Below are 20,948 nucleotides of genomic sequence, written 5' to 3'. Positions count from 1 at the left end.
ACTTCCATCATCGTTGATACTGAGTTGTGCAAACATTACTCGTAATTTAATTGCTGCCTTTCTACTCAATGCATCAGATACAACATTAGCTTTACCAGGATGATAATCAATAACACAATCATATATATACCAATGCTGTCTCAAATTTAACTCCTTTTGAGATAAAAGATACTTGAGACTTTTATGATAAGTATAAATATAACATTTTTCACCATATAAATAATGCCTCCAGATCTTTAGTGCAGAAATCACGGTAGCTAGTTCTAAATCATGTGTCGGATAGTTACGTTCATTCAGTTTTAATTGTTGAGATGCATAAGCGATCACCTTTCTATCTTGTATCAGTACACACTCGAGACCATTCAAAGAAGCATCACTATATACAACAAAATCTTTTCCCGACTCTAGCAAAGTTAAAACCAGTGATTCAGTCAACATTTGCTTTAATTTTTTGAAACTTTCTTTGCACTGATCATCCAAACAAATGGAACATTCTTTTGCAGTAACTTTGTCATCGGCAAGGCTATCTTCGAAAATCCATTTACAAATCTTCGGTAGTAACCAGCTAATCCAAGAAAACTACATACCTTTTATACACTTCTCGGTGATTTCCACTAAACAATCGCTTTAATCTTCTTCAAATCATTCTGATTCCATCTTCAAATACGACATGTCCCAGAAATACAACCTCCGATAACTAAAATTCACATTTACTAAGCCTTCCGTACAACTATTTCTCCCGTAATATTTGCAAAACAATTCTGAAATACTGCCCATGTTCAGATTCAGACTTCGAATAGACCAGAATATCATCAATGAAAATCACCACAAATTGATCCAGGTACGGTTGAAAAATACGATTCATAAGATCCATAAAAACAGCTAGAGCATTAGTCAATCTGACAGACATTACTAAAAATTTATAATGGCCATACCGTGTATGAAATGCTGCCTTCGGTACATCACTTTCTTTCACCTTTAACCGGTAGTAACCTGATCTCAAATCAATCTTTGAAAACACAGAAACTCTCTTCAACTGATCAAATAAATTGTCAATACGAGGTAATGAGTATCGACTCTTGATAGTCACCTTGTTCAATTGTTGATAATCAATACACAATCGCATTGAACCTTATTTCTTTTTAACAAACAATACTGGAACTCCCCAAGATGAAATACTAGGATGTATAAATCCTCGATCTAGTAAATCCTGCAACTACACTTTCAATTTTTTTAGCTCGGTAGGTGACATATGGTATGGAGGTATTGATATCAGAGTTGTACTAGGATAAACTTCAATTACAAATTCAACTTCTCGATCAAGTGGTAATCCCGGTAATTCTTCAGGAAATACATCAGAAAATTCACAAATAGTTTGGATTTTACTGCATGGACTTTCAACATAATCTGAATTAATAACATAAGCCAGAAAAGCTACACAACCCTGATGAAGAAGTTTATTAGCTTGAATTGCTGAAATAATATGAGTTGACCCACTAGTTCGAATACCATTCACCTCAATTGTGTCACCACTTTTACTCTGAACAGTGAACTTCTTTTTATAGCAGTCTAAGATTACCCCATGCTCAGTAAGCCAATCCATTCCCAAGATTACATCAAAATCATCGAATGGCATTATTTACAAATCAACAGGAAAAATTATGTTTTGTATCATTAGCGGACACCTTCTACACACTTGATCCACTAATGCATTTTGCCTCAATAAACTAGACACTGCTACTGATACTCTAGACATTTCAGATTTTAAATTTCCAAACTCAACCAATTTTTTATTAACATATGAGTGTGAAGATCCCGGATCTATTAAAACATAAACAGGTTCTGAATATAATAAAAATATACCTGTCACCATATCGTGTGCATCACTCTCTTCACGAGTCCTTACAACATATGCTCGAGTTGTTACTCTGGCTTCTGATTTTTGAGTAGCTACATCACTTCCTCTTCTAGCGCCACCTCTGGAAAATAAACTTCTTCTGCCTGATCTTTGACCTCTAAAAGTAGGCACAGATCTCTGTGATGTAACTGGTGTAGAATTCTCATTTTTCGAACAGCCTCTAACAAAGTGTTCTGTGGATCCACAACGGAAACAACCTTAAGTCAATTTCCAACATTCACCTATATGGTTTTTTCCACAGTGTTCACAGTCTGGAATTTTAGTATCTTATGATGAACCTCGTACACTACCAGTAGAAACTGCCATTTGTCTTTTACTGTTTTTGTCGCTCCTGTCTGATCTAAAACTCGATCTTCAGCTACCACGAGATTCTATAGATCTTTTAGATTACAGATTTGAACTAGTAGTTCCAGTACGTTTACCATTCAAACGAGTATTTTCAGGCTTTTTATCAAGACCCAATACTTGTTCAACCATCTTTGCTCTCTCAACTGAGTCTGCAAATTTTGTAATTCTAAGAGATACCAGCTATACACGTAATTCATCATGTAAACCCCGTAAAAATCTATTACAACTATCAACTTTGGTTGGTACAAATTCAACTGCATATCTACTTAGTCGTAAGAATTCTCATTCATAGTCAACTACTGACATTTCACTTTGTTTTAGCATCAAGAATTCTTGTTTTCTATCTTCAATGAATAATTCACCTACATACTTTTTCTAAAATTCTCTTTGAAAGAAATCTCAGTTTACCTGTTCTGTCGGTACATGTCGAGTTACTGATTCCCACCATACATAAGCTTCCCCTTGTAATAAAGATACAGCATACAATAAGCATTCCCGATGAGTGCATTCAAGCTGATGTAAAATTCTTTTTGTAGATTCTATCCAATCTTAAGCAGTAGGAGGATAAACTCCCTTTAAACCTAGGAATTTAGTGGCACCATACTTACGCAGTTCTTTAATCGGGACTCATCTGGTAGTAGGAGCAGATGTCGTAGCAAATACAGTTCCTGCTACTCATTGAAGGGCATAGGCTATAACCTTAAGTAGTTGTGAATCGTCTCTCTCTCTAACATTACCTCTTTCGACATTAGGTTGTTGATTTCTTATTGGATTTACATTTGGTGTTACTGACTCAATTTCATCTCTTTCATATGATTCATCATCTTCAGTATACATTTCTTGATCAGTATCAACAATATATTCATCCGACATCTTTAATTATAAAACAGAAGCAAACAAATACATTAGCATCCAATTCTGACTCAATTTGACTCAATTATGGCATGTACCACTAGACTCAATTTCGATCTCGATTTAGTCCTAGAATCTGCTAAACTTAAATAGCTCTGATACCACTAAATGTAACACCCCCTAACCATTATCCGTCACCAGAATAGGATTACAGAGTATTACCGGACTTTTTAGAACAAATACAATCATTACGTAATTCAATTAAAAATACATTTCATAAATTAATCATATAATCCCTTCATGGGTCATCGAGGCCCAAAATACGTGTTAAAAACAAATCGAGACTCAATCGAAAACTCAAAGAATTTTTCGTGAAATTTCAAAATTTTTCCTAGGTGTAGGGCTCACACGCTCGTGTGGTCAAGGGACAAGCCTATGTGACCTTATGACATACCCATGTTTTAGACCGTGTCCTAACCCGTGTAACTTCCTGACTTACCTCACACGGCCAAGTCACACGCCTGTGTCTCTGCTCGTGTGGCAATACCTGAGCATTCTATTTTAAATTTTTAAGATGCAGGGAACACACAACCTAACCACACGCCCATATGTAAGCCGTGTGTCTCACATGGTCTGTTACACGCCAGTGTGCCAGGCCATGTGGACACAAAACGAGACTTTTACATCAAGTTTAACCAACCCTGCAAACTTAAACCACAAGCAAATCAATAACCAAATGTTCAAATAATCCAAAATACAATTAAACATATCTAAATCATGCCAAATAATCAACCTAACAAACTAACCAACACATTAGCATGGATACTTTAAATATTTTTATCAAAATTAAACAACATTATTTCATACTAGCCAATTCTAATAACATATCAATTTAACCTTAATTTTTAACTTATTTCAAACTCATTTTTACTTTAACTTAAACATACTATTGCATACTTTAATATGTTATACATAAATATTCATCTAACAATAACCATCATCACCTTTAAATTTCATTTACATATATTTCTTATATGACATACAAACATTCTAGGCACATGCCATTATCAAAAGGAAATATACTTAACTATTTGAGTTCGGAATCGGCTCTGGATGCTGATTCAACAATCTCACTTTGATCTAACCTGCGCACAAAAACAAACCGTACGCTGAGTATAAACTCAGTGGTATTTCTATAATCCGAATACTTATTAAACAAGAATTTTACAATATTTATAATTTTAAACATTTATAACAAAAATCATTCAAACAAATAATCAATTTCATAACACATCATTCATAGCACTTTCAATTCACATTTCTTACCATTTCAATCTCACAACTGATATTCGAATAATTTTCTCAATAAGATACACATATCATTTCACTATATCAATATCCATTTCATGAACCCATTGGTTCATACATTTCAATTTCATCACTCAATTCAATATCCCAATCCAATTCATGTTCAAAATTATCCAATATCATTCATATTGCCATTTCATTTATTTACCCCTATTAATAGGACTCGGACTTTGGCAGATAAACGGATCTAACCAAAACACACCAATATGGCACCCAGTGCCTCATCGGATAATTCGAAGTAATAAATTGACACTCAGTGTCTCATTGGCCATGCTGAAGTATGTTGGTACCCAGTACCTCATCGAATTTATCCGAATAAATAGTTTGACACCCAGTGTCTCATCGACTCGTGGTCGAAGTATCCCTAAACACTTCCAATCCTATGGCATGCCAACTATATCCGACTCAACCCGATACAGTTAATAGGGTTTTCAAATCACTTTTCAAATAATCACATATACTTATAATTCAATTCAATTTAATATCAATACTCACCTCAATTCCACTTACCATATATATATAATAAATACAACAATTAATAATTAGCTTCGGATTATAGAAATACAAACCGTAGTTTCTGAGCTAATCCTCATTAATCTTGTCTTTTCCTTTCTTAGCCGAGGTCTCCAGCTCAACGTTAGCTACAAAATTAAAACAATTAAAAATCATCAATACAACACAACTTAACATTGAATATTTTAATTTATACACAACTTTTTCATAAATTCCAATTTAGTCCTTAAATCCAAACTAACTCTTTTTCTTCCAAACTAATTTCATATCTTATTCAATTTCCTCTTTAAACTAATTTCAACTCACTAATTTCACATAAAACCCTAATTTCAAAATTCTCTCAATTTAGTCCCTATTACTTAAAGCTTATGATTTATTTTGCAATTAAATCCCTTTTCACTTCTAACTTGGAATTCTATCAATTTAACCCTAATACTTCAATTTATTCAACATGAACAACATCTAAAAATTCACTAACTTCTAAAATTTCAACATAAATCAAGTAGTATTTTGTTCTAGGATTCTAAAAACATCAAAATTACAAGAAAATGGGCTAAATTGACTTACCAATCACACTTTGAATCTTAAAACCTTAAATTTTCCTTTCTTTTTCCTCTGTTTTGTTTTCTACTTATGTTTTTTTATTATTTTATTTCTTTTATTTATTTTATTATTAAGCTATTATAATATAATATAATATAATATAATAATATTATTTTATATATACTTAAATATTAAGTATGCATTTAATATAAATGAATATATGTATATTATACATACACATGGAATTATATTTTTCATACATTTGTCACTTATGGTTTATTTACTAATTTAGTCCCTTCACTTTCTTTTAATCTATAATTAAAATTTTACCATTTATTCAATTTAGTCCTTTCACCTAATTAACCTTAATTCAAGTTAATTCACCTAACCAAAACCTAATTAATCAAATAACTATCTTCGTAAATATTTCCATTTCACGGAAACAGTGACCCAAAATGCACTTTCCGATTACCCAATTATCGGGTCATTACATAGTGGATGAACCATTCCCCATACACACAACTCCACCTTCAACTGAACTATATGTGGAGAACCGTACTGTATTGGAACACATGTGAAAAGAACACCCCAAATCCAAGATCCACTCAGACGTAAGCTCAAAGCTTTCGCTTGTTGACACCAACAAAATATCATCACCCTTGTTATTGACCAAATTAGCATCAGTTAAATCTTCCTCATTCCTCTCAATAGCCCTTTTATTTATCAGTTTGCAACAATTTGCCTTGACGTGACCTAACTTCTTACAATAATGACATCTCTTGTCTTGCTTCCTTAATGCTACCAAATCCGAGACTTGTCTATCTGACTTTCTATTCTAACCAAACCCATTCTCCAGTTTGTCTTTGCTCAACAAATAAACCTTCACATCCTCAAACGAAAGATTATCTCTGCCAAAAATCAGGTTTCCTAAAAGACTTGTCTAATGGGGGTAAAGATCATAATAATAGCATTATTTGATCTTTATCATCAGTATGAACCTCGCCATTCTTTAAATCATTCAAAAGAGTTACAAATTGACTGATGTGACCTCTAAGGTGTTCACCTTTATTCATGCGGAATGTGTAGAACTTTTATTTCAACATTAATCGGTTAGACAGAGACTTTGTCGAATAAAGAGTTTCTAAACTTTTCCATAGGGTGTATGTTGTTTTCTCCATCATCACCTCCTGCAATACATTATTCGTGAGGCACAACTAAATTGCAGATAGGGCATTCTCATCAAGCTCTTCTCATTCTGTCTGTTCCATATCCATGGGCTTCTTCCCTGTAATGACCTTTTTTAGACCGTTCTAGACCAATATTGTCATCATCCGAACTTACTACAAATTGAAATTTATGATGCTATCGAACTTCTCAATGCCGAACCTTGTTGCTGCCATCTCTAAAGGAGTTGAATGCGAAAGTTGAACTAGCTCTGATACCATTTTGTTGGGGATAAACCTAATTAAGCAATGAACAAGTAAAATAACAAAGAAAGTGAAAAGATCAAACATAAATATCTTACGTGGAAAAACCCCTCCGAAGAGGATAAAAAACCACAGACTAGAAAAAATGAAAAGTACAAAGATGGAGATAAATCTAAACCTTGAAACCTGAAATAAGAACCCTTAAAATGTAAATACAAAATTCTACGAAAGCTTGTAAAAGCTAATATTTAATTATGTAATGGATTCAAAGTTTCTAGAATAGAAAAATGTCTATTTATAGGCTAAATTTGTTGGTCAAATAATATAAAAATAATCTACACTAATTAGAGTTCGACTGAAACAAATACTTAGAGTTTAACTAGGAGAAGAAAACCAAGAAAATTTCATGATAGGTCAACACATCGCAGCGTCCCCTGTCTTATCGTCACGACGTTGTCTTTGTTTCTCCCCTGTTTTTTTCATTGCCTTGTTGCATCTCTTTGTTTTTGCCTAAATTTGACAGAAATGTGATGCTTACTCTACAATGTTTAGACACATTTCAAAAGGTATTTTTATCAAAAAAGCCTGAAGAATCCTTGAAACTACACATGAAATAACTCTAAGTGTTAAGATGTTTAAATTACAAACATTTACATCCATGTCAAAAAATATATAAGAATGACTGAAAGTAAAACAATTAATGAAATTCATGATAAACTTTGTGGTATCACTAAAGAAGCTTTGCACTTGATGAGCAATATTTTGAGGTGAAAATTCATGTGAAAAATGCTGAGATATTTGTAAAAAAAATTTCTATCAATATTACAATAATTAAGGAAGCTAAAAACATCAACATCATGAGATTGGATCAACTCAATGTTACGCAAACTGTTGCAATAATTTGAGTAAGACTTTTAGTAACATTACTAATGCCATGCCTAAGTTGACAATTTTTTACTTGTACTTATTTGATTGATTATTTATTTCTTATTTTAGCAACAACACATATAGCCCTTTTCTATAAGCTGAAACTAAATATTATAGAATGCATAATATTTATGATTTCTAGTTTTTTATATTATAAGGGACATTGATGAAGATGATTTAGGTGATTCTATTATCTGGAGAATGATACTATTATATCTTATTTACTTGTATCCAAGATATTATTTGAAGGACTTTGATCCTTGGTTAAAAGAATAGTTTGAAAAAGCACTTTTCTATACAATAAGAAATTTGTTAATAATGCATTTAGATTACTAATTCACTCCTTTGAGAGTTTATTGAAACTTTTAGTGGAAAAATTTGAGTGATCAAAAGAATTCACTAAAAGTATTCAACATTAAAACTGTTGTAACCTTAAAATTGATTGAATTGTAATTAAAGATAAAATTATTGACGTGATAGTGAATTCAATCTCTAAGACATAAGTGATTCACCGGATTGCGTAAATATCCATAGTGTACTTATTGTTCCTTGGAGTTACGCTAATTGTTCCAAGGTCCCAACAACACCTCTCTCACTAGACATTTTCATATTAGTTTGATATATATATATATATTAGTAAAGATAGCAACAAGGTAAGGTGAGGTAATTTTTTTGCTTATCCCACCCCAATCTTGCCCTCAACCTGGTTTTAAAAGTTTAGCACCCGAACTCAACCCTGAAAAAATAAAGGTTCTCCAACTCCATTCAATCCAAATCCTAAATAACTTTTAAATTATATTAATTTTTATGAGATTAAGTAAAACACTTATTATAAAACCTTATAATTTTTTTAAAAAAATGGATTAAAATATACAAAAGATAGTTAAAATGTTATATAATCTTATAAAATTCTAAAAATTTCTAATTAATAAACTATATAATTAATTATAAAATAAATAAGATATTTTGATATTTTTTATCTTAAATTGTTTAATTAAAAAATCACCCCATTATCAAACCTGATTTTTAAAATTAAAAAAAATTATCCCATATCAAATTAGACAGATTCAAGTTATTTTATCGTCCTAATTTTCACGCATAAATGGTATGACATGATCCCAAGGTGTACCTCAAGAAATATGCAGTTTGGGGTTTGCGGTTGAAGGGAATTGCTTCTCTTCCATGGTTGAGTCTCTATTAACAATTTTCTAAGCTCATCCTATTGAGAATGAGAATCCCTTAATTCCCTAATCCCTACCTCTACTTTGCTCCATTAATTTCAAATTAGAATAAGCTTAATTACTCTATCCAAAATTTTATAATTTAATTTTGATTTTTAAAAGATTTCTCACCTTACCCTTCAATATTCCTTATTTTTTATATTAAATATCACATAAATTTAATCAATATAAAAATTTTGAGTTAAATAATATGAAATAAAAAGTTACTTAAAAGGAGTAGTAATCACTTGTACCATGCACGAGCAGAAATTCTGTATAATGAAATTAATGAAATATTATAAAAATAAAAAATTGAATCTATATATACTGAATATCAAATTTTTACAATTATTTTATGATTGACTCAATTAACTTAACTAGTATATGTTGTGTTAATTATTTTTGAGTTAAATTGTAGAGTTGAATTTTAAACGATTATAATATGCTTCAAGTTTTTTTTTCATATGATTGAAATTTAGCCTCTATATTTTTACTTTCAATAATTTAGTTTTTTTACTTTTCGAATTTAAAAATTTAAATTCATTTGTTAACATTGTTAAAATATTTTTATTAAATTCGTTTGTGTGGGATTAAAAAAAATCACTTGGCATCTATGTAACAAAAAAGACATTGTTATAGACATAAATTTAACAGAGAATTTTAATAGGATTTATAGTTCTTAAAATTCATGTTAGCATTTTAAGCAAAAGAAAATATTTAAAGTAACCAATGACATTATAAACGTTAAAGTACTAAATTATGTCAAAAATTAAAGCATAAAGAGTTAATCTTAAATTTGAGCATAAAATAGGAATTGAAATTAAAATTTGAAGTTTTTTTTTATATAATCTACAAAATATATGGACTGATTTGAAGGTTGACCATTATGTTAATAATGTAAAAAGAAAATGAAAAGGGTAAAATAGACCCAAAGTGACTAAATTATTAGTGAGTTTACATTTTGGTCACTCAAGTTTAAAAGGTTTCAAAATGATCATTGAATTATTCAAAAGCATTTATTTAAGTCTAGGTATTAAGTTTTTTTTTTCAAAGTTTGAATAGCAAGCTCAAAGCGACAATTTGACAACCGATACAGTGGATTAGTACTTATCAATGATTAGAAGAACATACTTCAGATCCAAGTCAATTTAACAGTCAATATCAATGATCATAGAAGAAAGCTATTTAGATTTTGGTTTGCAAATTCATGACATTCAAAATTGTTTCATGTAAAAAATGAATTGTAAAAGAGAAGATAAATGAGATTTTTTGATTGGTGCAAACGATGTGAACAAAGAAGGTCATACAACAAATATTTTAACAATCCAATAACTTAAATGAAAACTTTTGAACAATTCAATGATTATTTTGTACCTTTCTAAAGTTGAACAACTAAAACATAAATTTATTAATAGTTTAGTGTCATTGTATATATTTACCCAAAAGAAAAAGTCATGGACGTTTGTCATAAAAAGGGAAACATTAGAACCTTTCTTTTATATGTACTAGTATAAATTTTGGTCCACTCAAGGGTTAATTATTTTTGGATTAAATAGTTCAAATTTAAATGTTACAATATGCTCCAAATTTTTGTACTTTTTTCGTATTTAGAATTTAACCACAATATTTTATTTTTAAGAATTTAGTTTATCTATTTTTTGAATATAAAAATTTAGATCCAATTATCAACACTGTTGAAATTTTCTATTAAATTTGTTAGTAAAATAATCTAAAATTTTAAAAAAGTACTCATTGGATAATCATGTCACAAGAAATGTCATTATAATGAACTTGAATTTAACAAAAATTTTAATGATGTTAACCATTCTTTAAATCTATATCACCATTTTAATTATTTTAAAATATTTAGATTAAGTAATGGCATTATAAACATTGATATATCAACTTATGTAAAAAATTAAAAATATAAAAATCAAATCTCAAATTTAAGCATAGTAGAGAAATCAAAATTAAATATTAATCATTTTTATGTAATTAAAAAATTTAAAAGATTAAAATTGAAACTTAACCATTATTGTTAACCGAGAGAGAGAGAGAGAGAGAGAGAGAAGAAGGACATGTGTTAAAAGAAGAAAGGTCTTAGGATTTTTTTTTATATAAGTAGTATATATAAAAAATATTTTAGTATAGTATAAAGATGGAAATTAAAATATAATCCATTATATATAATTAAAATAAAAACCTAAAATTAAAATTTAGTAATTAATGTTAAAATAAAGAAGAGAGATTATAAATTAGTGATGCCTCACGTAAGGCTTGAAAGTTGTGAAAGGAGGAAGAGGACAAGAGGATGGCAGACTTTTGCAGTGGAGTATCTAAGCTTCCAAAAAAAAAAAAAAAATCAATTTTGAAAACGGTACATGGAATGGTAGCAATGAGCAGTATCCATATCAAATCAATGTTTCCTGTTTGGATCTATTTAAGATTCCAAGCTATGGATCATAGGCATAGGATAGGACACTTAATTGTGTTTCAATTTTACTAATCATTTGATTTGGTGGCTAATTTGTAAATCATCCCTGGTTTATAAAGTTTAAAAAAAAAGCATTTTTTATTGTAGGTATCATTTATATTAATTAAATCTGTTCATAAAGGAAAAAAGATACAACTTCTCCTACTTCTTAATTTATTTAGGTCTGAATAATTAGAGAATTTAAGATTTCTATAAAATAGATTGTCCGTACAATTTTATTTTTTGGAAAAAATGATTTTACTTACACCTCAGATCTTTGATAGAATCGAACAATGTCTCTTCACTTTTGGGTTTATTACGCTGCCTTGCCGTCTTTCCGTTTCTACCAATATTGTTTTTGTTTTTTAATTAAAACAAGTAAGATGAGGTTATTGTTATAATAATTAAAACAAGTAAATTTTATACTTATATAATATATCTATGTTTATATTAAGCTTTTAATTAGATTATTGTTTTGAGTTAATCGAGTATCAACTTAGTTGAAACATTATTAATATATTTACTCTTACAATCTGACAAATATTATTACAACGATTTTTTTTTTCTTTTATCTTTTTCATGTCTTTAATAAAATAATATAATGATATAATATGAATTTAAGTGTTTAAGTTTGAGTCTCAGGTTATCTCAAATTATGTAATTCATGTGTGGATTCTCTCAGAGATTGATTCTTAGTAGTTAGTTAAAAGTTAAGTATAATTATTAAATTTAATACTTATAATTATTGATTTTAATTGAAATTATTGATATAGTTGTAACTTTAAAAGAAGATTAATAATACTCATCTTAAAAATTATGATATAAGAATGATGGTTACTTTAATTAGTACTATTGTTGTGTCAACAATAAGAAAAACGTGAGTTCAAATATTTAAATATTATTTTTAAATATATATATATTATTATTTGATTTAAGAATTTAAAAAAGTTATAAATAACTAGCTGTAAGAATTATATAACAAAATAGTTGGATTGCATTTAATGATTTTATTAAATATTTTCAAATAAATCATTAAAAATGATTTACTTCTATATGATATAAAAATGTTGCCAATGAAATCTTGGCATATTGACAAAGGTTGAGGTGTCAGGACCTTGATGCCTTAGGTGAAAGAAGCCTAAGGTCTTGGGACCGACTTTCATTTTGCATAAATCTTGTGTAAGTATTTAAATCTATTCTAACCTAAATCTTATTATGTATAAATCTTTTCTAGATCTATTTTAATTGACTTCCATTATATTTTAAATATTAATGGTAAATTCTAATTATAGTTTATATATATATATATATCATCGTTTTTCATGTGCAAAACTGTAAAGTAAACTGAAACTTGAAATGAAGAAATAATCAACATGCTTTAAGTTTTTATAATTTTTTTTACATTTAGTCTTTTTATTTTTTAAATTTAAAAATATAAAATTTATTATATTAAATTCAAGTCTATTATAATGAAATTTTTTTATTACATAACTATTAATTAAAATTTTTTTAATTTCAAAATGTGATGTTAAAAAATAAAATTAAAAACTTTTAATGATGTAAATAAGTGAAATTAAATTTTAAAATATTAAAATTAAACAAATGGAAAAACTATATTTCAAATGCACGTAAATAAAGAGACAGGAAGCATAAATTTTTTAAAAAAAAACATATCTTTTAGAGAGAAAAAGATGCCAAATTATGAGCCTAAAAATAAGTTACAATAATAAAATTATATGAATAAAGTAAGTGAATGGTTAATTCACATCCCATCAAAATGAGTAGACATCATATATGGTATTTTAAATCATGTGAATATTATATAGAGAAAAAGGAAATGTAATTAACCAAAAATTCACTCAATCTTATCGTAAGTCTTATTTATAAATAAATAATTAATTTAGCAAATCTCATACTAAAATAGAGCATTAATAAAGAGTTAGTGGCATAAATTTCCATATTATACATCTTCAGTGTGAGTAATTTAAGTATATCATAGAATCAATGAGTAATTAAGTGAATAAAGGCGAAAGTGAAAGCCCATGTCATGTGTTAGAATTATAGAATCTGCTGAAACCATTAATTTAATTTTTAACAAATTGATTTTACACAAATAACTAAATAAATAAACCCGACAAACAAATCAGATATTTTCCATTTAGAAACAGAATCCGAATCCCAGCCCCAATCATAATGAAATCCAACACTGCAAAGTTGGTATAATCTCCATTTTCTAGCTCTTTCAAAACCATTTGACGTCCACTTCTTTCTTTTTTTTTTTGGCTAGGATTTCTCCACTATATAAACCCCCTCTTGGTCCTTTCCTTTCCATTGCACCATCACCTCTAATTAGTTTTATTTTTTTATTTTCATTTGCGTCCCTCTAGCAAGCATTCTTTGTTCAAATGGAGAGAAACCCCATGCGTAGGCAGCTTGCAATCATGAGGCAATCCCTGTTTGATCAGGTTTGTTTCCCAAATAACCAAAGCATGCGACTCCTAGTTCAAAGTTTTATTACTACGTTCATTAATGCTAACTAGTGTCATAAGATGATTACATTTGCAGGGACATGTTGATGAACAATTCGTGCAGTTGGAGGAACTCCAAGATGATGCCAACCCCAATTTCGTAGAAGAAGTTGTCACCTTATACTACCGTGATTCAGCCAGAATAATCCTTAATATAGAACAGGCACTGTAAGTTCAATTTTCCACTACTTGAGTTATATTAATCTAAGACAAAATGATATATTCTCTTCTTTGTGTTGCTGTTGCTCAGGGAGAGGAAGCCTTTTGATTTTAGAAAATTGGATGCCTATATGCATCAGTTCAAAGGAAGCAGTTCAAGGTAAGATATAGGAAAAGGGTCACAATCTTTTATAACATCATCTAGTATATTCTATCAATGCATGTTGGATTTAAAGCAACCAATTATATATATTTGGTTTCATTGTTTCTCATTGGTTTGCAGCATTGGAGCCAAGAAGGTGAAAGCTGAGAGCACACTGTTTAGGGAATATTGCAAGTCTGGAAATGGAGAAGGGTAAATCCCTTATTCCCCCCTTTCATTTCTTATCAACAAAACCCAGAGCTTAAAACCAAAATTTTGATTTGCATGATTGCAATTTTCAGATGCATGAGGAGTTTCCAACAACTGAAGAAAGAATATGCAACATTGAGAAAGAAGCTTGGAGCTTATTTTCAGGTTCTTTGGTTATTAATTTATTTTGTTTCTCTGTCTGTTTTTTGCACCTATCCTGCTAATGTTTATATAATTTATGTGGATATTCAGCTGGCAAGACAAGCTGGGCCGGTGGAGACCGCAAGTCGCCCCAAATAAGAAAGAGCTGGAGATATATGATCCATGCAGAATTAAGTAACTGCATTAATATGGTAAGAAATATATACATACATGTATGTATATGTATGTATGTTATTGGGGTTGGTGAATTTGTCATCTGTTTGTATCCCAATATTCACCTCCTTAGCGTTGTAGGCCTCTTAGAGTTTGCTTGTAAGCTATGTATTGGAGTGAGCTTCTTCAATGGAATGCTTTTGTCTCATCGTTGTACCAATCAATTACTATCGGTACTTTGGTATCCATTTTAACTGAAATTATCAATTCAATTTTATTCACATTACACATGATCATGCCAAAACAGTATGATATGTTAACTTTAAATAGATCTGTGATGAACTTAACTTTAAATAGATCTATGATGAACCCATCATTCCTGTCTAGGTTCAGTAAATATGGTAATTTTTTTTTGTTTAAACACAACCAACTTTATAAGAACATGCCGATAATTTCCCTTATAGTAATAACACTATTCATAAGCTCACCTAGATGTTCCGTAGAAAGATCAGAACTTTTTAAAAAGTGAAGTTCCTTTTTCTTTTATATTTAAATAATAATAATATTTTAAAAAGCTTACCTAACTGTCTTGAAATTCATATAAGGAATTGAGCTTGTATCAACATAGTTCAAGATTGAAGCGCTTAGTCTTCTACTGCAGGAAACATAGTAAGAATCCCTTTTCAAATGAAGTGTTTTACGTTACTTAAACTACAAATATGTGAGTCGGATCCCAAATCAAATTATTATATATTTTATTTTAATTGTATAAGAAAGTTAAATAAAAATTTAACTCCAAGATTCAATAATTTTTAAGAATGTTTCATTTATTTCGCTTATTTAACTTTTTTTTTTTACAAATTAAGACCTCAAACTCTTAAAATAAAGGGTAATTTTTAAATTATTGTAATAACATCCGTGTTAATTGAAATAATTGAATTTTAAAATTTAGACTACTAATAGAATAGAAATTATTCTTTTATTTTAAAAAAAATTACACTCAATTAGTATCACACCAACGTAAGCGTGACATCATTTCTGCGTACCCAAAACTTCAAGCGTGAATCTCTCTCATCATCAGTACAATATCAGTATGTCATGCACAAACAGATCATTTCGAATACTTGGAATATGAAGATTGCTTTTAGTTTTTGGTTAAATTTATCTATTAGCCCCTGTGCTTTGTTAAAGTTATAAATTTAGTTTTTATACTTTAATTTGATCACTTTTAGTCCCTTTACTTTTCCAAATTTAAAATTTTAATCCCTAACCCAAACAATAGCAATTAAATCTATTTGGTTAAATTCAATTATTAGTAATGTACTGTCATACAATTGTGGTTTTAGTCCATATAATCCAATTGGATCATTCTAAGTCCTTATAATTTTTGAATTTTAGAATTCAGTCTTGATGCAAATGACATTTGTTAATCCATTAACTGGTTTTTAGTGAGTAATATGTAGAAAAATAACAATCTGATATGGTATTACACATATGATAATATGTTTATCGTATCATATTTTGGAAATAGAACTTAATAAATTTAATAATTATCATTTGATGATGACTGACATCAGGGACGTATCTAGGAGGGCTGGCTCACCCCTAATATGGAAAATATTCCATTTAGACCCTTTAAATTTTTTTTAAAAATTTTAAATTAGTAAAGGTAAAATTATACTTTGCCCCCTACAAATGATAAAAAATTGATTTAATCCTTTAAAAATATAAAGATATAGGCTACTCAAATAGTGAAATTATATTTTTACTATCGTAAAAATTAAAATTTAATTTAGGCCTCCCTAAAAAGGTTTTCTGCCTTCACCCTTGACTGGCATTTTAAAATTTGAAAAGTTAGGAGGAAATATACCAAATTAAATTACAAGGATTAAATCCACAATTTTTGTAAAGTACAAGGACTAATAACAAAATTTAACCTTATTTTTTTTATACTATAGAACAGATCACTGTTATCTGATATATATATGGGAAAAAGAAGAAGAAATAAGTGAGATAAAAGACCAAAAAAGAGCCTCAATCTTTGAAGCTTCTGCCTGCTATCATCCTGCGTCTATTTCCAAATGCAACTGAGAGAAAGGCATGAAAAGTATTTGTAGGTTCAAGTGTGTTTAAGTATGCATTGGGTATTCAGGAGTGGTAAGAGGTTCCACGTGCAACTGAAATCTACAAGATTAGTGGTAGAATACACGATCAGAAGAATGTGCAGCATTATCTACTTACTATTCATTATAAATGAAATAAACGTTAATGTGATATTGTTGACATAAATCCGCATGCAGTCTAGAGTCAAGGCCATAATGTTATGATCAGCAAGTATGCTACAAATTGTTGATATCATCGCTGCAGCTTTAAAATCCTTTGCAATGTTGTTTAGGCATTAACATTTTTTTATGGTATTATTATTGTTATTATTAGTTTTATAAGCGCAGGCTATTATTGTTTTAGGCATCTGCATAGGCGCCTACACTCTGCACAAACATTCTCTCAGCTTAGATAAACCAACACACCAGCTTGACAGGATTGAGATCCGAACTCCTATTAAATGATAATTGTAACCAATGATATGAAGACACAATGGAATTGGCCTCTGGTGGGGGGGGGGCAGGAAATGGACAAGGTTATATGGGAGGGGGACTGTAATCGGGTTGAGGCAAACGATCGTGAGAATTTTGAAGCGGGCCTGATAAATAATAACCATAATCAGACCACGGTAGTTGGTACCGATCATACCAGTCGGCAGCATTTCGATTAAATTTTAATGCGTTTTGACTATTTAGATGTATTTCGGCCTGTTTCTACTTGTAATTATGTGCACTGGTGTAAAATTTTGATATTTTAAAATAATTTTTAAATTTTTTATCTTAAGCACTTTAATTTTTCTATAATTATATTTAAAATTAAGTTATTATATTAAATTATTGAACTTAATTAATAATTTTAAAATTTATATTCACATATAAATACATTTATGTGGATATAATTAAGATATAGTTGTATATATAATATATGATAATTTATTTGTTATCAAGGTAACAATATATATGAAAAATATTTGAATGTATATATAATTTATCAATAAACAAAAAATGAGACAATAAATATATATATGTATATGAAAATATTTAAAAAATTAATAAACTCGAAAAAATACACTAAAATATGTTGATACCAATATGTATCGTTACAAAATAAAAATGGTACACTCACCGATACTAATACCGTTACTATAGTGACTACCATGGGTATACTTCCCACAATACTTCTCGTGTACAGATTTTAAATCAAGTAACCCGAGAAGGAGTGTTAGGAGCTCCCATGCCTATGAAATCCTCGCCTGCTTGACTGCGATCAAGGAAAAGGTGTAGGTATCATGAAGAAGTGGGGCATAGCATAAGAGTGTTTGAACCTGATAGATGCCATAGAAGGAGCTGTGAGTGAGGCTAATTAAGGCAATTTATGGAAAAACAAACTAGAAAAAGAAGGTGCCAAGAGGAAGAAAGACCTAGGCAACAGGAGATAGGGAACAACTATGGGGAACTATGAACATGATAGTGACGGAGGAGTGGGCTACTGTATTACCCAACCTAAAAACCTATAATGTAGAGGGTAAGTAAGTGACCTAGCTTGTGAATTAAAGGGGGAGAAAAACTTAAGCTAAAAAAGAAAAAAACAGAAAAGTTGTCATCAGATTTCAGTAGAAGCAAATAGAGAAAAAAAAATTGAGGAAAAGAAGAACCCCTAAAAGATATAATGTATCTCAACATGATTGGTTAATATGATTTTTTTAATAAAGATCACTTTTGAAAGAAAAATAGATACTCGAAAAAAGTGTTATAATTTGCTATAATTTTTTATTTAATCTTTTTTTTAAATGGAATATACTATAAAAGTTAATTCAGGGTTAAATATGATTGTCATTTTAAAGAACTAAAGATGTTATTTCAATAAAAGAATAGCTATTCCAAGGCATCAGCCTACAACTTTTGCTTCGTCCAGCAAAAGAAAGAAAAGCCTACAACTTTCGCATTCTAAAGAGGAACATAAAGGGTGTGGGAAAAGAGCTGATTGGAAGAGCCCGGCATTGTCTGTACTTTATAATCTGAATATAGCTGAGTAGCATTGTTGCCTTTAATGTTGCTTTTGTCAATGGTAATCTTGGTGATGAAGTGGTGTAAAACATGGTCGAATTCCTCCCCATTGCTCCATTCGCAAACTTCAGCCTTTATTAGGCTCCTGTTTTTGCAAACCAAGTCCCAAACTGGGAAATCTTTCCTTGGCAACATATAGTCTCCATCTCCAAGCTTCAAACTGGGGCAGAAATCACCCAATCCATCCCCCATGTAGATGATTGTTTTCTTCTCCTCCACCGCGGATAAAGATGTTTGGATCTTTTCGATCACAATACCCTATTCAAAAGGAATCGAAACATAGTCAATTTGATAACAAGAAAAATGACAAAGCTCCACGTACCTAACAGCTAATCGTGTTTTGTATCTGATTACACGTAAAATTCCCCAGAAATTATGTTAATAAAATAGTATAAAAATGTGGGTGGGTGATAATCTATTTAAATAATGCATTTGCTTATGTCCAAATCCAAGGCGTGACTGAGAAAACATGTTGGGAGCTTTCGAATTTATTAAAGAAAAAGGTTTAGAGGGTATGGATACCTTGCACATGTTTGGAGGGCAAGGATGAGAACATCCATGGGGATGTTTAGTGAAATCATGGTAAGGGAAGATCCTTAACCTGCCTTCTTCATCCACGAAGCTTGGGTTCGTATTGATTTCTGAAAAGCATTCCTTCAAACCATGATGTTTTAAAATTGTGTCGATGAAGAACACGTTCGCATCACTAACGACTTTCAAATCACATCTGCAAAAACAATGCCATTGCAGACCCTAAACTTTTGAGTATTTTTCTAACGAGAAAACCAATAAGAAAAATTAAATAAAACCAAGTGTGAAATATTATATACCCTAAAGCATGTGCAAATTTAATGGCTTGGATGATTCGGGGATGAATAGGAGTTCTTTTTAAAACAGCTACAATGTCTTCAATTTTGGTTCCTTGTATATGAAGTTCTTTCATCATTCGGTCCTGAAATATATATTTTGTAAAAACAACAACACTGATTAAACCCTAATTCTTAGACTTGGAAAAATTAAAAGAAAAAACTAAATAAAAGAATAAAAAAATTTACCATGAGAGAGTTCAAAGGCATAGTAGGTAAGAGCTCGTTGAACAACTCAGTAGCACCCAACTTGTCCACCACCCAATTATCACTATCGCAATCGAGAATCGTCTTATCGAAATCCATAACCACAACTACGTTTGAAGCAGCCATTTTAGAACGTGAATCGAAAGAAAAGGTTCTGACTGAGGTAATTTGACTGAGGTTGAAGGGTTTTTTTGGTTTTTTCTTAGATGATGGGGCTTAGAATGAAGAGGGTATTTATAGGGAATGATGACTATTCTGATTTTGGAAATATTAAACCTACATCTTTGCGTTCCAATTACTTTGTTTCCACGAAAGTGGATAATGGGGGACTTGTTAATTTTTATGAGAACAAATTATACTCCTATTAGGAATTAACTAGAGTGTAAATTATCTATATTAGTATTTAGTTTTTACGTCTCTATTAAATAAATAATATTTTGTATTCTTTAAAAATATTTTTAAAATATTGATATCATTATGCTTTATTATTTCTAACTTTAATTATATTAAAATTTTGTGTCAATTAAAAAAATAAAATTTTAATCAATAATGATAAATTAAGATTTGAGATTTTACAAGATTTAAGTATTACAATTTGACCTAATTTTTGTGTTAGTTAACTAAAGGTTTGAAGCCACATAAATTTATGGTATGCTTAAAAAAAATTATTTTAAGATCATTTTAAAGATAATTTTTTATTAAAATTTTGATTGAATTAATATCACCTATTACTTGAGTCTTAATTCAATTATAAAACTATCAA

The 20,948-nt window shown here is 29.8% G+C and overlaps 2 protein-coding genes across 2 annotated transcripts; one reads left to right on the top strand and one right to left on the bottom strand.

The window, feature by feature from the left end:
• Window positions 1-13,906: 13,906 nt before the first annotated feature.
• On the top strand, window positions 13,907-15,151 carry LOC107915981 (histidine-containing phosphotransfer protein 4). The gene is made up of 6 exons (XM_016845151.2): window positions 13,907-14,054; window positions 14,155-14,285; window positions 14,368-14,436; window positions 14,560-14,631; window positions 14,721-14,793; window positions 14,881-15,151. Exons 1-6 carry the CDS (start codon window positions 13,995-13,997, stop codon window positions 14,926-14,928), a joined length of 453 nt encoding a protein of 150 aa, XP_016700640.2. The 5' UTR covers window positions 13,907-13,994; the 3' UTR covers window positions 14,929-15,151.
• Window positions 15,152-18,875: 3,724 nt separating this feature from the next.
• Window positions 18,876-20,468, bottom strand: LOC107896107 (inorganic pyrophosphatase 2). The gene is made up of 4 exons (XM_016821244.2): window positions 20,168-20,468; window positions 19,943-20,064; window positions 19,635-19,839; window positions 18,876-19,370 (listed from the first exon to the last, which is right to left on the bottom strand). The coding sequence occupies exons 1-4, from the start codon at window positions 20,309-20,311 to the stop codon at window positions 18,993-18,995; spliced, it is 849 nt and encodes a 282-aa protein (XP_016676733.1). The 5' UTR covers window positions 20,312-20,468; the 3' UTR covers window positions 18,876-18,992.
• Window positions 20,469-20,948: the final 480 nt, after the last annotated feature.

This window comes from Gossypium hirsutum, chromosome A10 (assembly GCF_007990345.1).
Source record: "Gossypium hirsutum isolate 1008001.06 chromosome A10, Gossypium_hirsutum_v2.1, whole genome shotgun sequence".
NCBI lineage: Eukaryota > Viridiplantae > Streptophyta > Magnoliopsida > Malvales > Malvaceae > Gossypium > Gossypium hirsutum.
The sequence above is the reverse complement of the archived record's forward strand: the minus strand, read 5'-3'. Positions and strand labels throughout refer to the sequence as shown.